The following is a 17,681-nucleotide window of genomic DNA, read 5'->3' as shown; positions in this document are numbered from 1 at the left end:
TCGCTGGCAACATACGAAAACATTTATTTACAGTACATTCCAGCGCAGCCATAACAAATGGCCGTGCTGCAGTAGCCAGGCCTGTTCATGTAGTGAAAATGGCCTGGGCAACCACCACTAGTCCAATCATCAAGTACCACTCACGCAGACCTGCATGTTTGAAAAGCTCGTCATATGTCGCAGGCAAGTCCTTTTGAAACGGAAACAAAACAGGGAAGGAACCTGCAAGGCCTTTGGGCAATAGAGTAGAAGTATCCAAATTAATGCAACTTAAGTAACATTCTTATGCTAAAAGGAAGACTTAGTGTTCCTCCTCCCAAAAAACATAGCATCTCATCACTGGGACAATGAATTATTGATGACAGAGAGCAATGAACTTGGTGGAGGGGGTGGGAAACAGAGGCGCTCCATGCGTATCACAGTCACTTCCCGAAGCGCTGCTCCCGTGTGTTGTACTTGACGAGTGCCTCCAAGAACTCTGACAGCCGAAGATTATGATGAGTGGGCAGGGTTCTGCAAGTGGTGACCAGTGTTCTTGTTACCTTCCTTTTCACAGACTATGTAGACTGACATGTAGTAGAAAAGCTGTTGAGCTGGCACATCCCCAATTTCAAGGGCATTTTCACACAGCAAATTCTTCTATAAAGAATGTGCACAAAGAAAGATGATGACAAGGAACAATGCATGTCCTTAATGGAAAAGATTTGTGGAAGTGAAGTTGGGTCCAACATGCCACATAAGACGGCAGGAATGACTGGTGAACACATTGATACCCAAAAAACAAAAAATCCATGTCAAATTAAAGACATGACAGTAGAAAAAATGTGGCCCATAACAAGGCAAAAACAACCAAAATGTTTTTCTTAGATGGTATCGAGGAAGCGTTGCCAATCTGCACTCCTTGGAAAAACACTGGTAGAGTTCTTTAATTTGTATGCAGCAGTATGTCCACATTGCTACTCTAGCAAAGACTGGATACAAAACCTTCCTAGGACAAGTAACTGACGGAAATACAATTTAGGATTGTTTTTGTTCTGCATTGTAAACGTTGCATTTTGGAATTTTCATTGGTTTGAACACTCCTAATTCAGACTTTTGGCTTACTCGAACTGATCATTCAGTCCCATTACATTATGCTCATTATAAAGGTCCCATTTAACACGAACCCTCCATAATTCGAACAAATAATATGAACAGCAACCTTAAGTTTTAATCATCGGGAGCCACAAACTACAGCACTACCCTGCAGTCTGTCAGATGCTACACTTCCAACGTGAAATAAACGAGAGGAATGGCTTGCGTAGCTGCAAGCAAAATAGTCCGTCAGAAGATTGTCATCAATATCAACTTCCATTGTAAGACAAAGGCTTCTCTGAAAGGGTTCAAATTCTTGCCTATTTAACACTAGCTGTGGCCACGTTAATTATTAATGCCAGAACAAACAAACAAAAAAGGATGAGCAAGGTGGTACATATAAATAAAAACAAAATGAAACAAATTTCGAGCCTGAAATGGGGCATGAGAGAATGATGCAATTTTTCACACAACTGCAGTTGCTGAATGAGCACTTTGACAACAGCCCGCACCACTGGTTTTGTCTGCAGACCAGTGCTGCAGCAGTGACTAATGCTGCGAATGGCTCGTTACTGCTATGTACAAAGAGCAATACTATATGACCTTCAGTTGCGTATCAATCGCAGATAATTCAGTCCATTGTCTATTTCAACCTTAATATGCTACAATAATCAATGCACTGCACAGCTTATGTGATGGGAATGTTTTATACTGGTACTGGGTCATTGAAAAGGCAAGGCATTGCAGGTGTAGTGGTGCGCTACAACAAAGTTTCGTGGCAACAAATCTTTCACCATTTTTCATTTTCAAGATCGATTGTGGCCGTGAAGATGTTTGTCATGCTCAGTCAAATGTTGCATCAGGCAGTGAAAGGTAAACTATATCAGAATACAGAAAGCCCCAGCTAATGCCAAGCTAAGTAGGCAAAAAACATGAATGCTTAAGGCACACACAGAGTGGTCAGTATAGGAAGGGTGGAAAAATTACTTGTAAATGTAAGCCCCTGTATCCTAGCAGTGTAAAGTTGAATCTCACTGCAATGCTAGGCTTGCAAAAGCTATCGTTAATAAGTAATGTAAAAGGATTCTGGCTGGCATATGCCAACATTAAGACATGGTGGCCGCAAATATTACATTTTTGAATACTAGCTGCGTAGATTCACAATACAGCGGTGCTTTAGAACAATTTGTGGACAATTTTGAACACGCATTTTGGGTATTGCAGCTGAAATGAAATATCTGTATATTAATAAAGAGCTTTGCAGTGCCTTGAACTTTGGTTACATCATTAAGATTTTCAGGTGCTTTCAAAAGAGAAGCCCTTGTTCTCCCAAATTTTATATGTCTACTTAGCAATGTCAATGCACATTAAAAATTACAAGGTGGTCAAAATTAACCCTGGGCCCTCCACTACAGGGACTCTCTTTCACCACCTCATCCGTACTTTCCTTCATGGCATGGCCTAGGTTTCCACAGTAAGAAAGTTACTGTGCCTTTTCTTTCCGTATAACCACCCTCCCCCAATATGTAGCAAAATTCTAAATGTCAACGTTCATAAACAAAATGAATACTTACGCAGTGCTGAGCTAGCTACCTTTGTAGTTTATATAAATGGTTTATGGTTTATGGGGGTTTAACGTCCCAAAGCGACTCAGGCTATGAGAGACGCCGTAGTGTAGGGCTCCGGGAATTTCGACCACCTGGGATTCTTTAACGTGCACTGACATCGCACAGCTCACGGGCCTCTAGAATTTCGCCTCCATCGAAATTCGACCGCCGCGGCCGGGATCGCGTCTTTCGGGCCAGCAGCCAAGCACCATAACCACTCAGCCACCGCGGCGGCTGTAGTTTATATAAAGTGCAGCTGCTTACCCCACATGTATGTATGCACGTGCACAAAGTACTGAACCTGATTCTGTTGAATCCTAGTGATTTCCACACTCTGGCAGGATTCCAGTACTTTTCCAGAGCAATTTATTAGGATAAATTTGCGCACATCGTTCATCTGTATTAGGATATACTACACCAAACTGGTACCAAGTGCACTTTTTCCAAACAGCACACTTACATAATCTCTGTGAGCCGGATCTGCCAAGGTGGGTAACCAAGCAGGCTGTGCACATAACCACACCTCAGTAACAATTCGGGGTCAGGAACATCTGCAGAAAGGAAAGTCTGCATCTGTAAAAAGTGCTGTAGCCTTACGTGCCTGGTATTGAATTTAGTCACTTATCCATTCAGAATGTTCCTTTTCCATAGCCCGAGATTCAACTTGGTGCTCTACCTGGCACTGTCACTGTTAAAAGATAACCTCAGCCATAGCTTTCCATTTGAAGCTGGCATTGCCAGCACAGTTCACTATCCCAACAGCCCACCATGTTAGCTTCCAGTGTATTAAAGAGGCTAAGACAGTGAACATTGAAGCAGGAAAAATTTTGGTAAATATAAGCATAAATCAACCATCAGTTTACACATGTTGCAGCTGCATAAAACACAAATTGTTCAATCTTCCCACCATGCCAATCAACATCAGGATGCAGAAGAATTTTACAGGAAGTTCAGTCCAACGATAAAAGGACTACAAAAAAAAAAGAATATCCTTGCCATAAATACAAGTGTACGACAGGTACACAGATCTTACAGGAAACAGATAGCAATTTATGACATGCCACCAGAGCTAAAATGCACTGCAGCAAAGAAGAAAAGACACTGCTGCAGTCAGATGCTGCTGGAACTTCCACAGTTTACGCGACAAGAACTAGATATTGAATTTTGTTCAGAATATTGACTCTCTGGTGGCTGCGCACTGCAACCAGTGGTAAAGCAGCAGCAGCGTCACCTCATCAATGCTGCAGGCAATTTACAAAACGCGTATTTCCCTTAGGAGGGTCAATAAAAAGGAGTATACTTCCAAGTACAAACACACCTCCCAACTCCCGCTGTATTAGGTGAGGAGTAATATCATGAGGTCTCATCTCTCCTCTTTCCACGGCTTGGCAAAATGTGCGAGCTATGCTCGCCAGGTGTGGGCGGCCATCCTCGGAACTGGCCAAATGCACATTGATGTGCTGCTTGTAGCCATTCCGTCGACCTGGGAGAACAGCATTATGATTAGCACAACTGTTTCACAGCCACTGCTAAACGAAAACACCTACAGCTGCAGCCTTGTGAGTCTCCTCAGCAGTTACTACTGCTGGGTACAACTCGAGAACGAAGCTGCAAATTCCCCTCAAGGGAGGCCCTCCAACCAATGGCATCGACCTATTGTCATGACATAGCAGTCAATGCCTTGCACCTGCCACAGCCACAGCTGTTAGCATGCACCTGCTAACAGATGTGGCAGGTGCAAGGTTTCTGATGCCATTGGTTGAAGGGCCTCTCTGAGGGGAATTTGCCCCTCAATTTTTAAGTTGTATCCAACTATGGTATGTAAACAGCATTACAGAACGTGCATGAAAGTGCCTTCTAGTACAACGATAGAGCCTCTGGTATTGGACAATGCTCTGTCTCTGATCAGTTTCAATTCTAGCCTAAAGAGTTCTTGCATACAGGCTGCCCGCTACTCCTTGCTTGTTTCAGATATCTTGCATTCAGAGAATTCTTGCTTGACACCACTTAATAAGGGTCAACATAGAGAATCATAACAAAAACAGCAGCCACTACCCACAAGGCAACATGCAGCTCAGTTTAAGAAATAGGCAGCTGCACACTCCGCCGGAGTCCAACTAGCAAAAAAAAAATGAGGAAAATATGTAAGTAAGAATAAAAAAAACAGCAGTGCACATTCTGATCAACCTCAGTGAAGGTGGAAATTAATAATGACTGCCGGTATCAGGATGCCTGCAATAGTTTTAACAAAGCTATTATGCCAAACAAGCTTTGAAGGATGCCACAAAAGCTATTCTTCAGACAGCTGCTCATAAAATATTCACTCCTAATGAAGAACATAACTGCCGCTAGCAATAAGTTTGCAGAAAAATGTACTATAATGCCAAACAGACTAGATCTACTAATTCACTTTGAATGGGTGCCACAAAGCCTATTCATTACATAGATACCAATAAAATTTGCAACGTCAGTGAACCACACAGTTCAGACATTAGTCGACCAGCTGCCCTTAGGCAATGGATGTTGACAAAATACGCCCATTTATAAGTTACTGCTAACGAAGGGCAGAATTTGTGCATGGCTTTTTTCAGCTTAAAGTACTGGTAGTTACATAGCAGGTGGAAGAAGCATCGCTTGGCTTTGCACACCTAAAGGCACTATGTGCACAGAATCATGTGGGTCACTCTAGTATAACCTAATCAGTACTGCTGCAAGCCATGTATCACAGTTAGACAAAGATGCTTCTTTTGCCTGCACCCAGGTGTATACAAAACACTAATAATGCTTGCACCAAGATGCAATGAAGATTAGACAGCCAAGATAAGCAAATAAATGGCAGCACCATTCTGTCTGAAAAATTATACACACCAGTCCATGTATTTTTATTTCAACAACGCAATGCAGCATCAGTTACGAAAAAGATGTCACTTATCCTCAAACAGAGAAAATATTGTGCAAAAATCCACACCAAATCACACAGTGGTATATGGTCTGTTCAGAGCAGCATACCATGTGTTCGCAGCCTTTGTACAAAACTGAGACCGTTATGCCGAGCTTCAACAGCACAAAAAAAAAAATTGTGGCGTAGGAACAAACTTTACTTGCCTGCTTTTATGCAGGATTCTTTCAGCAAGGGCATCCAAACACAGCAGCAAACCTCAGTATGCAGTGAGTGTTCGCATTTATAATGTAACATATCTACAACTCAAGGGGCTTGTGTCATGTTTGATGTGCAGTTTCGTTTTTGGTCATTGCATTATTTGATGACTATGATCATGATCATCGGCCTGACCATACCAACTGCAGGACAAAGCCCTCTCCCATATTTCTCCAATTAACCCGGTCCTGTGTGCGACGCGGCCAACTTGTCCTTGCAAACTTCCTAATCTCGTCAGCCCACCTAATTTTCTGCCACATTCTGCTACGCTTGTCTTCTCTTGGAATCCAGTCCATTACCCTTAACGGCCATTGGTTATCTTGCCTTCACATTACATGCCCTGCCCAAGCCCATATCTTCCTCCTGATTTTGAACCAGAATGTAATTAACCCACGCTTGTTCCCTGACGCACTCTGATCTCTTCCTGTCTCTTAACGTTACACCTATCATTTTTCATTCCATAGCTCGCTGCGTTGTCTTCAATTTAAACTGAACCCTTTTCGTTAGCCGTCATGTTTCTCCCCATATATAAAAAAAAAACTTGCCGTTAACTTTCGTAACCATGAAAGAAAAGTAAACAGCACTGGCAGCACCACATTCCGAAGACGCACTACTATTCCTCTAACTTTCAAAGTAGACCTTGAATAACAGCAGAGCTAGACAAAAACATGAGTGGGGTTAAACCAGAGAACTGAGGTAAACAGGCATTAAATCAACCAACAAATCTCCTTCATTCCATCAGGGTATTTTTTTTTTTAAATCGGGCATTTTGAGCTTGATCTGGAGAATTTATTTTGGCATTTTTTCTGCTGCCTCAGATTTTTTGCCACTTTTTTTTTATGCACACTTGCACACTTCTGACGTGCTCTCTGCGAAGCTTCACAAACTTGCAACCAGCAAAAAATGTCGCATTTTACAACGAACGACACTTTCAGTGCACAAATCTTAGAAACAAATTACAGCAGCAAGACTGGCTCACGAAGTCGTACCACTCCTTTCTGGCAGTTCCTGGCCCTTTACATGCAGAACAACTTTGCAGCGGCTGTCACGCCCGAAGTGTTCCGCCTGGCTCTTCGAGATCTCCTTGTAGAGTCTGGCAACGTTCTCCTTTAATGCCCCTGCAGTGGAGAAAGGAAAAGGCGATCAAACGCTACGGATGGTGCACGTTGGATGGATGGATGGATGGATACGGCTGAACCCTTTAAATCGAGCGGTGGCTCAAGCCACCTAGCCATGACTTATGAAATTTTAGCCACCAATGAGATAACCTTCGCTTGGTTACTTCTACCCGCTTAAAATCTCCTTTCCCTTCACTGTCCTTAAACCCCAATGCCTTGGGTAAATCCGCCCCGCTGCTTTCCACTGTTCACGCGCAAAACGGCGCAGCCACTGTAGCGCGCGGTACGCACGATGAAAGATGCGCTTGTATCACTTTTTTTTAACAGGTGCGAGCACGTGAAACGGTAAACACATCAGAGAAACGCGAGCAGATGACGTTAGCACAGATAGACGAACGGAACACGTGTGCTCGGCTACGCGTAGCGAGCTCAGCGAAAGTGCCACATGCGCGCGCGCTCTAAGGTCGCTCGTCTTCCACTGCCGGTGCTTCCGGAAAAGTGGCTCGAAAAAGCGACGCCCTCGGGGGGCAAACGCCCGACAGTATCGACACCGCAACGTCGTGGAAACGTCACCTGTTAGTGCGGCAGCAATGTGATAAGCTCGGCCCAGTCAGAAGTCCTTGCGCTGTGCACAAATTGTGGCTGGCTGTTGAGCACGAAATATAAAATAAGCACGCTTCTCAGGACGGAACCGAGGTCGTGTCTGGTGGTCACCGTAGGTGCGATGAAAGTGAACTTGATAGCAAGGCGCACAATTCCGACCCAGGCATCGTATCATGACCGGCATCAACACTTCCTCCATCACCTACGGCAACTTGTTGAGAGACTAGACTGATGAATGTAGAAACTTCAGCTCCTTTTTTTTTCTTCGATCGCAGGTAGAAATTAAAAAAAATAAATGGAAGGACGCAGCGACAGGAATGATAATTCAGGCAATGAAAAAGAAGCACTGAACGAAGCACGAGAGGACCGGTGACCGGTGTTCAGCGGTGCAACTCACCTTCGGCATCATAGAGAGTTACATGCGGTATCCCAGCAAACAAACACCACACAACGATATTTGCGGCGTCTCGATACGAGATGTCAAGTTCACCAATTAGAACAGCTATGTGCTTGGGAATCTTCTGCAGCAAGTCCATACTGGTGAGAGCACTGGAGGGGCACAGAAGTTTCGCGTCGGCAAACTTTGCATCATGCACACTCGAGTACTTGAATCGATGAAATAGCTTGTGTTTCACGAGAGAAAATACGTCTAAAATGTATAGACAAGCGTGTAAAAAACACAGTATGAGTTTACACACAAAACCAGTAATGAGCATCGTGCAGCAAGCTATATTCACAGGCTCATATCAACATAGTTACACGAAAGCGACACCAACGAGTACAGAGGCGTCTGGCGGAGTTGGCGTCGTGTTTACAGGGCCGCAGTGAATTCCATGGAACGCAGAAAATAGACATACAGCTGAAAATTCTGCAAACGTATTCAAGTAAAAAGATATTTTATTCTTATGTTGCTTAAATATAGTTTAGTAAGAAAACAAATGTAGTAAAGGTTGTTAATACGATAATTGTAAACCTCTCAGCTGCTGTGTGGTGGAGCTGCTTCGATGTCGTCTATTTCATGGCGCGAACTGTCTGTGCTGCAGGTGTAGGCGGAGGGAGTTTGAGCTGCTCTTACAACTTTATTTCACTACACTCGGCGCGTGAAGTGCCTGCGAGACCATGTTGAAACGTTGCGTTTGCCTATATGGTCTCGGAATTTGCTTAAATGGACACAACTTTATCTATGCTGCCAAACGCACCCGCTGTGGTATCCTTATGATCAACCTTGGTGATGGTTCCTCACTGAGAATCGCTGCAGGTAAGATGTTGCCGAACACGTCGTCTGGAAAGCGTTTCTTGTGTCCCTCGTAATTGTTTTCAGTGGGCATCGTGCTGTTTATATCTTGTCATTCTCAGCTATTAGTTCACCTATTGCACTTGCTCGCTTTGTATTTCGCCTTTTGCTGCTGAACCATTGTTGCACAAATGCTTTCCTTTATAGGTAAGAAGTCCTACTGATCTTCGCACAATGGAAAACGAGAGTGATGGAGAAATTTATTCTGATCTCAGTGAATCGTGTTCCGAAACCACACCCGGTGCCAAAGACTCTCGCTTCGCAGTCACTACTGAGTTGGACCTTTTGGACACACCTGTGTTGCCCAGGGAAGCCACTCCTGTAAACAAAGACCTACAGCCTCAGGTTGTCAGCAAGACCCAAAATCTGAGTGCCGTTAACGTAGTGGACGACGATGGAGCCGCCGACATTTACTCAGATCTTGGTGAATCGTGTTCTCAAAGTAAGCGTAGCATTGAAGAAGCGCACTCTGCAGCCTCTGCCGAATTAGACTTGCTAGACACTTCCGTGTTACCACGACAACCAACCCCGTTAAAGAAAGACGGACCGCCAAAGCTCAAGACATCCTGTACCCCAGGACGTTTGGTGAGTGCACCTTTGTATGCATGGTCACATACCCCCACACGTTTAAAACTTTCTCATAATCTCGCATGCGATGTCAACAGCGTACACTATGTACAGTTTTCCTTTTAATATTCTTGCACAGCATTTGCTTGCTGCAGTACCTCTTGTGCTAAGGGGAGAGTAGGAAATAGGGAACAGCCTGCTTATGTCCAGTTTGCTACCGTACACACGGGGAGACGGTCAAAGGAAACGGGGTTGGTGTATAGCATGCACTTAAAGGATGCATGTACAAACACTATAAGAGGTCTTTTAGACATGAGGGTTTCCATGTACTTTGACTGAAGTCTAGAAGCTTCCTGCGCCATTGGTCGATGAGGCCAGGGACTCGGAACCTTCCCCTGGATCTCGCCTGGCCCTAGGATAAGGCCCAGCTCAGCAGTCCGCATTGTTGGGTTTTGTATAGTGTATGCATTGGCATTAGAAGTGAAGACAGGCATACAGGATATGTTCAATGTTTTCCCTCCATTTGCAGTTGTTGTGCACTCCTGTGTGAGTCGGATATGTCGGAACACTTAACCAGAAAAGGCAACCACGGACAGCACAGTAAAGTCACAATGTAGCTGGAGAGTCCGGGCGACACCACTCTGGTGGAATATCGAGTCTGTGCATGAGCGCTCGGTAACTAAGTAAATTGTAATTGTGGCCAAAGGGCCTACATCAGCATGCTCTCGTTATGCTCTAATTGTCAGCCTCTTCTAATATTCAACACCACAGGAGACATTCTAGTAGTCAGCCTTTCTACATTCGGAAAACACCGATTACTAATGGGATCAAACCTCAATGAATGCTAGGCTGGTATTGTACCCACTTGTAAAGATTTGATGGTCCCAAGATTATGAATCCCAGAGGACTGAGGTCTTTCAGCATAAATTTTCTGCAGTCTTACTTTGCTTTCTTTTGTGATGTAAAATGTGATGTAAAGTTTTGCTGCAGTTAAACGCACACATAAAGGAATCCACTTCTGATAACAAGGTTCTACACAGAACAAATTATAGTGCATTTGCACGAAGTATTGTGTGCTTTTTTGGCAGCCTAGTTGCTACCTGGCCAGTGTCTATGTATCTGAGTGCTGTGACATGTTATCCAAGTTAACCTTGATTTGCTGTTCGAAGCTGGACACACCATTGGGGCTTCAATCTGCAAACAAGCAGTAATGTGAGATTCAGCTGCCTTTCAGCAAAGAGAAAATAAAATAAAATATAGTTGCTGTAATTGGTTTATTGACATCGCTAGTAAAGAGCTTGCACTGACCAGCATCATCCCTGTCTTTTCATCACAGTAAGTTTGTATGCTTTCTCATGTGTAGCACTTTGCTGCTCATGGCATTGAAGAAATCTTGAATGAAGACACGCACAATTTTTTTGCTGTCTGGCACCGCTAGTTTGAGTAGCTCCAAAGGTTTAATATGTCAGTAAATCACCTGTTATGTCATTTTATGATTGTTAGGTTTGTAGTGACCCTCATTAAGCTGTGCTGATAAAGATTTTTATATGCTTACAGGGACATGCTGGAAAGTATTTCTCACTGCACCTTTTATCCGAAATTCATCATGGTTGCTTGTATGACATTAAACTAAGACTGCAAGTTCTCCAGCTGAAGCTGTGATGATTATGTTCATTGTTGGAAAATGCTGTTTCCTTTGTTTTAATTGTTTCCATTGGCCCAAGAGTAATTTGTTTACTGGCCACTAATTTCAGACTGTGGGTGGTAATGCAACTAGCAGTCCTGCACTGTCCAGCACTGCGCGAGCAGCCATTGTTGCTTTGAAGAAAGAAAATGGAATGCTGAGGCACAACATTTCTGTTCTGTACAAGACTGCTAAGCAGCTGCTGGACTCGAGAGACAGGGAGATAGTGAGCCTTCAACGAAGGTAGGTAGATGCCAGCATTCAATGTTTGTGTCCTACTTGTAACAGGCAAGGCAAGACACACTAGATGAAACGAGGAGTGGCCATCGTGGTGTTGGTTTCTAGATTCTTTCTTCTGTGTCTTGTTTTGTTGGTTCCGTAACTGCGTCAGCAGAAAGGAGCCCAAAGATTTCGTTCTGGGCCATGCTGCATTGCTCATTATGCATTGCCAACATTTCATATATTTTGAGATGAGAAGTACTCTCATCCTTGCCCCTCCAGAATTTGGAACCTCAATGGATGTTATAAGAGCCCTACCACACAGGTTAGAATCAAAATGCTTGGTTTTTGTACTGTTGACAGTGCCTGTACCTACCAAGCTGTCAGTTGTTTACCCTGTCCCATGTCAACAGTTTGACTCTTGGCTTGATCCAAAAAAAGTTGAGCATATCAGTTAGCTTTTGGTGTTAAATGTTACCTGAATTCTCGTGGAAAAGCTCCTTCAATCTTTTGGGCTATTCTGTCAAATACATTGCCTGCCTTTTCTTTCGTGCACTGTTGCCTTTTTATGAGCATTTGTGGAGTGTGCAGGATTTGTTTTTTTGCTGGTGCTATACAAGATGCAGCTGTAAAGAAACATCATTCATGGCATTGGTTTAGTGGTTTGAGAAATACTGTTGCAAAAAGGCTGTTTACTGTATTGGTCTAAAGTTTGCATGTAGTAGCGAGACCAGCAAAAACTTGGGCCTTATCAAACCCTTGGTAACAATCTAGAGCATTGGAACAACCATGTGGAAATGCGAGCTATGAAATGAAATTATTCAATTTTTCATAACATGTTCAGAGATATCTTCAATGCGAGCTATGAAATGAAATTATTCAATTTTTCATAACATGTTCAGAAATATCTTCCTGGAACATATTTAAGATATACAGCATTGTTTTTTGAAGGCTGTAGGTTCTGTGCAAGAGTGAGGCCGTGTACCATCAGTGCATCCGTACAGCATCAGGCATGCAGGAAACCCATGTGGCTTCCTGGCATTGTCGTGTCTGGCATCAAACTGTATCAGCGGTCAAGTGTTCAAAGCCCACCAATAAATGAAAATTTAATGAAGCACTAGTCAAGATGGAAAGTAAAGCATTGTGCAGCAATTTAAGCAGTTTCTTGACAACTTTTGCATTACCAAAGTTGTAGTGCATCTGCTGGTTGCTGTGACCCATTCTTAGAAAAATGTTAGTTTGCATTTCGAGTGTATGGTGCACTCTGTTAATGCAGCAGTGAGGGACCAGGCTAGCTGCAGGAGCGATGCATGTCTAGCCCGAAACAAAATATGGAAATGCATTTAAACATGGACATGCTCATTTACTGTGATTTGCAAAGAACTTGTGTGCTTGATTGCTTGCACTAATTACTGTTGTCAGTCAGCCACAATATCCACTTAAACCCATTCTATGTAAGACTGACATTATATGTTTTGGAATGCAGGTTAGATAACCTTGTCTTCAAAAGGAACCTGGGGTCACAAAATTCACCACATGCAGCCGCCACTGCAACCAGTGCAAGAGACCTGCAACAACGGTCTCAGAGGCAAAGTCATTCACCATGGAATTCATCTGGAACATCCAGTGTGCGCAGCCCCCATGGCCCTTCTGCTGAAAAGCGTAATGATTGTCCAGATCCCACTGCACCAGCCATGCCAAAGGTGGACATGTCGGGGGACCTGCAACGGCTTTATGAGTACAACAATGTGAGACCTAAGCACAGAACTGAGTACAGCCACGTGCCTAAATTAGCGGTTGCATCACGAAAAAAAAAGGACGCGGCTAAGGTACCAGTCACTCCAACAAAGTCTGCTGCACAGAGGAATGCAAAGAGGCTATTAAAGAACAGCCTAAAAAAAATAAGTGGCTCCCCTACAAAGCTGCCGAGGAGGATGGAAGCGAACAGAAAGCTTGGTTTGTCACCACTCAAAAAGAGGAGGGCTTCTGATAGAGCACCATTAGCAGCGCGATTTAGCGATATATCACACCAGGAAAGGCGAGGTGCCACAAGTCGAGCATCGCCTAAAGATTGGCCCATGGAGCAACGTTCCATGCAGTCCAGGACACCACCATTTAGACATAAAAGTGTCGCTGAAAGGCCGTGCACGCCACGTGATGGCTGGTCACCTGAACCACATCTTGACCGCTATACGACTCCACCAAGAGATATAAGAATTGCCAAGGGACCGCACACTCCTCCTGAGAACCAACCAGTGGAACCTTCTGCCAAACATTTTAGCACTCCACCACTTGGAAGGAGAGCTGCCAAAGGACCGCAAACTCCACCAGACAATCCACCGGAGTTAGCGACCAAAGGCCATGGGACTCCACCATTGGAAGGACGAAGGACCGCAAAAGGACCACATACTCCACCAGAACCACCCACTAAATTCTTTGGGACTTCACCTCTAGAAAAAAGAATTGGCAAAGAACCATCGGAAGACCATTCAGCGGAAGTAAGTGCCTTGCAGTATAAGCAAGAAGCTGGGCCAAGCAAACAAGCTTTAAAAAACCTTGCGAAAGGAGTTGAAGATGCTACTAATGGATCACCGAGACACCAGGACGTGCTTGCCAAGTCGAGCAGGCCATCAGGTAAGTCTCGACCTCGTGAACGTTTGGGAATCAAGCGAAGGAGGTCTCCTACTGGGTATGCACGCAGCACGCGACTACCTCTGAACAGCTTGCCTGAAGAGGTTGAAGCCCGAAGAGTTCGCAGTCCAAGGGAGTCTGAAGACTTCTATAACATCCCGGCAAAGCGGCGCAGGTCGCGTTCGCGATCTTTCTCGCGGTCGCCATCGCCAAGACCATACTCTCCCAGACAGCATCTGCAGCCTCAGAGGGTATCGGTTCATGACCGCCTTGACTTTCACCACACAAGACGCAGGGTCCCAAGGCACCACCGCCACAGCCTGGAGTCAAGATCCATGCATCGCAGGTCGCGGGAGCATTTCTCTCCCCCACCTCGCCGGCATCATCGAACGGAAAGGCCCGCATATTCGCCTTCTCCACCCAGGCTTGCAAAGAGTTCTCAAAGGCAGCCTTCTCCTGGAAGACCAGAGAGCCCCATATCTCAAGATAAGTGTGTACGAATGAGTCCTTTGAGCAAGCAGCCAGCCATGGAGTCAGCGAAAAGAACGTCGAGCTTTGCAGTTAATATTAGTGTCACTTCGGAGCAGGCCAAAGAAAAGACGAGTGCGGTTGCTGTGCATCAAATACAAGAGACCCCATGCCAATCTTCGAAAGCTGTAGATGCGTGTGCGCTAGAAACTGAAACATTGCCAACAAGCAGTGCTGGCGACATAGAAAAGACGAAGGAGTCATCTGAAAAAACGAACATCAGTGGTCCCGGTGATGGTTGAATATGTAAAGCTAGATGCATAGTTTCTACTTTTATGCAAAAAAAAATCCAGTGCCGCTAAAGATACGTGTACATAATGGTGCAGCAAACAAAATGTTGCCTCACATAGTTCATAAACCGTTAGCTGCTGCGGTGGCTCAGTGGTTATGATACTGGGCTGCTGACCCTAAGGATGCGAGTTCGATCCCGGCCGTGCTGTTCGCATTTCGATGGAGGCGAAATTCTAGAGGCCCGTGCAGGATGTCAGCTGTGCATGTTGAAGAACCCCTGGTGTTCAGTATTATCCGGAACCCTCCATCACGGTGTCCGTCATAGCTTGAGTCGCTGTGGGACGTCAAACCCCCATAAAGCAAACCACTAACATGTTTTATAAAACCCGAGACGGAGAAAAATATTCGGCAGTACTACACAAAGGTTGGAAAAAAAAAGAAACCCGTGCCTTCACAGCACCAGCCAGTTTAGGGCTGGCCACTCAGCTCAAAGGCTACACACGACAACGAGCACACACTGACAAAGCGTCGGAATCGCTTGTTTCATGTCCATGTCATAAATTGAGCAAACAACGACCTTCACAAATGATTTCCCGCCTTTGTATAAAACGATGTGTAAAACAGGCTGTCAGCCGTTTTCTTTCTTTATCTCTCCAGCTGTACTCGAATAGGGCCCTCTTTCTTGGAGCCAGACTTTAAGGGGACTATACAATGAATAAAAAGTCGCTTGTAAATGTTTTCAATGCTTAGAAATGATGCTAAGAAGCATTCACACCAAGTGTGAGCCTTCGGAACTGAGCCAGCAATTTATTATGAATTTTTAAAAACCGTGTTTTTTCCAATTCGCGCCCGATTAGTGTGCTCGTAGTGGCCGATTTTGAAACTAAAATCGTGAAAAAAGACGTCACTGTACCCATGACGTTGCTAGGCCACCACACGCTCTCATTCGCTGGAGCCACGACGTCAGGGGCGCACTTACGGTAGCCGTGAAAATCGTCTGCTCGTGCCGCCGCGCGACGCTCTCGGGCAATCGCGAGCCAGGACATTGCCTTCGCGCATATGGTTTCAATTTTCCTCTGCCGCCTCTTTCTGTCGGGAGTTCAGGAGCCACTCGTAGTGGCTCGCCGAGTCGCTACTGTCGTCGCTGGCATTCAGCCGGTACGGCGTGAACGCATAGGGCTCGATGTCCATCGCGGCCGTAAGAACGAGCAGTCGTGCCTCGAGGTCCGGGTCCATTACTGCTAACTACAACAGACGACAAGCAAAAAAAACCCGACGCGCGCCGCAATCACGCCGCCGACGCTGCTGCTGGGGTGCTAGGAGTGACAACCGTAATTTGAAAAGGAACGTCAGCGGATGACGTATTCATGGGCGGATCCCAGTCCCAGAGATGTTTTCTTTATTTTTGTCTGGTGCCCCGCGTGCACGAGTTGGGGGGTGGAGAGGAGAAGCGTAATTTTTAATCGCCTATATCTTTGGTGTTATTGATGCTAGCTTTAAAATTCTTGCGTTGGGATGATGAAATGCCTATCTCGTCTGCTTTACGTAATCTCAATTAATTTATTGCATAGTCCTTTTAGGCTCTGCTCCGCTCCAAAAACTTGTTCGTAGTGCGATCTATCGTAGGACGAGCAGCAATCCGAGCATGAGCTGCACACGTTATTGCCAAACGTGCGCATCGAGTAACAGACGAATCGTTCTTGTCGACCACTCGGGCCGGTTTCTAGTCGCAGCCACGGGTTCCAGAAGCAACTCGTGGCAGCCATCCAGCAGAAGTTTCTTACTTCCGTTGCTTCGCACAGTGCACCGCCCTGAGTGCTCTGCACACGACGAGCGCTGTCCGCAAGCGGCACCTGCTGCTGCTGCTGATGATAGGAATAAGGAAAAGGAAAGTGCACGGGCCTGCCTACTGGCTCAAGCCGAGCCACGCTCGCTGCCGCGTGCTGAAAGTAGGAGAGCAAAGATAGAAAGAAAAGGCGCGCGCTAATATGCCCCAGGTCGATTCCGGTGGCAGTGCAATACCGGACCGACCAGTGCCAGAGTGCTTCAAGCCAAGCACTCTTTCGCAGGGTCTCGGGTGCGTCTTGTAAGCGCGCGCTATGGGCGGACGGTCCTTGCACGCATTGTTTATGCACTCCGAAAGCAACGCCGACCGGAGCTGCTGCTCCTAGAGTCACGAAAAAGCTTAACTGCTTCTAGAGGTACTGTGCAGGGAAGAGATGCTCGTAGAACAAGTTATGAGGGAAAGCCGCAACTCTTGCAATCAGGATGCGGATTTGGTGCAGTGGTTAAAGCGAGTGCAGGCTCAGTCTCATGTTTCTGGTTGCCGAGCTTGACTTAATCTGGGAAAATTACTGCTGTATTGAATGGTAAAGCCTACTAGTAGTGCGTTGGCTGCACCAAGGCCTATCTCAACAAATTGCGAAAATATTCGCTATGTGGATGGGTGGCGCCATCTGTTTTAAATGCCATAAATCACAAACGTTTTTCTTTTTAACAATTAGGGAGTCCTTGTGTTAAAATTGCGAGTTATTGATAAGAAAACATCGTTTTCAGTGAAAACAAAATGCCGCAAAGCACGATAACAGTATATGCACGAATGGACTGTCAGCAACGGTCTAGGGCTAAACGGTGCAAAGGATTTGGCCTCTGCGCTATGCTTGGATGCTTTTCAACAATGTGGTCGCGTTTGGCCAATAAATGCGCGAGCGCCGCAGTGAAGACAAACGCGCAACTATATGTACTTGTACAATAACTCCTATATGCGGGAGCATGTACAGGAACACTAACTGCTTTTGGCGAGGAGCGCCAGGTCTGGAAAAAAAATAGAAACGGGGATACCCACATTGCGATTTCTCCTTTCGGCACCGCATTCCCGCTCAGTTCCGTGCTGCATCTTGCATTTCGCCGAAAAAAAAAATGAAAATTTTGATTCGCGCCGACTACAGCAGAAAGGAGGAAAAGCTCT

General features: G+C 45.2%; 2 protein-coding genes across 2 annotated transcripts; one reads left to right on the top strand and one right to left on the bottom strand.

Moving 5' to 3' along the window:
* Positions 1 to 8,366, bottom strand: LOC144098659 (dehydrodolichyl diphosphate synthase complex subunit NUS1-like). The gene is made up of 5 exons (XM_077631463.1): positions 7,957 to 8,366; positions 6,828 to 6,956; positions 4,000 to 4,164; positions 3,142 to 3,232; positions 1 to 513 (listed from the first exon to the last, which is right to left on the bottom strand). The coding sequence occupies exons 1-5, from the start codon at positions 8,273 to 8,275 to the stop codon at positions 423 to 425; spliced, it is 795 nt and encodes a 264-aa protein (XP_077487589.1). The 5' UTR covers positions 8,276 to 8,366; the 3' UTR covers positions 1 to 422.
* Positions 8,367 to 8,524: 158 nt separating this feature from the next.
* On the top strand, positions 8,525 to 17,432 carry LOC144098658 (uncharacterized). Its single transcript, XM_077631461.1, has 4 exons — positions 8,525 to 8,817; positions 9,001 to 9,438; positions 11,175 to 11,347; positions 12,810 to 17,432. Exons 2-4 carry the CDS (start codon positions 9,028 to 9,030, stop codon positions 14,722 to 14,724), a joined length of 2,499 nt encoding a protein of 832 aa, XP_077487587.1. The 5' UTR covers positions 8,525 to 8,817; positions 9,001 to 9,027; the 3' UTR covers positions 14,725 to 17,432.
* Positions 17,433 to 17,681: the final 249 nt, after the last annotated feature.

This window comes from Amblyomma americanum, chromosome 7, assembly GCF_052857255.1.
Source record: "Amblyomma americanum isolate KBUSLIRL-KWMA chromosome 7, ASM5285725v1, whole genome shotgun sequence".
Taxonomy (NCBI): Eukaryota; Metazoa; Arthropoda; class Arachnida; order Ixodida; family Ixodidae; genus Amblyomma; species Amblyomma americanum.
This window is presented reverse-complemented; position numbering and strand designations above follow the sequence as displayed.

What these genes read in the sequence shown, in the direction of transcription:
- LOC144098658 (XM_077631461.1), top strand. Translation starts at nt 9,028, where the DNA reads ATGGAAAACGAGAGTGATGGAGAAATTTATTCTGATCTCAGTGAATCG. An exon ending in CCTGTACCCCAGGACGTTTG is followed by an intron (nt 9,439 to 11,174) that starts GTGAGTGCACCT and finishes CACTAATTTCAG; the next exon opens with ACTGTGGGTGGTAATGCAAC. An exon ending in ATAGTGAGCCTTCAACGAAG is followed by an intron (nt 11,348 to 12,809) that starts GTAGGTAGATGC and finishes TTTGGAATGCAG; the next exon opens with GTTAGATAACCTTGTCTTCA.
- LOC144098659 (XM_077631463.1), bottom strand. Translation starts at nt 8,275, where the DNA reads ATGCTCATTACTGGTTTTGTGTGTAAACTCATACTGTGTTTTTTACAC. An exon ending in AATACAGCGGGAGTTGGGAG is followed by an intron (nt 3,233 to 3,999) that starts GTGTGTTTGTAC and finishes TCCTTTCTGCAG; the next exon opens with ATGTTCCTGACCCCGAATTG. An exon ending in ATCCGGCTCACAGAGATTAT is followed by an intron (nt 514 to 3,141) that starts GTAAGTGTGCTG and finishes CACCACTTGCAG; the next exon opens with AACCCTGCCCACTCATCATA.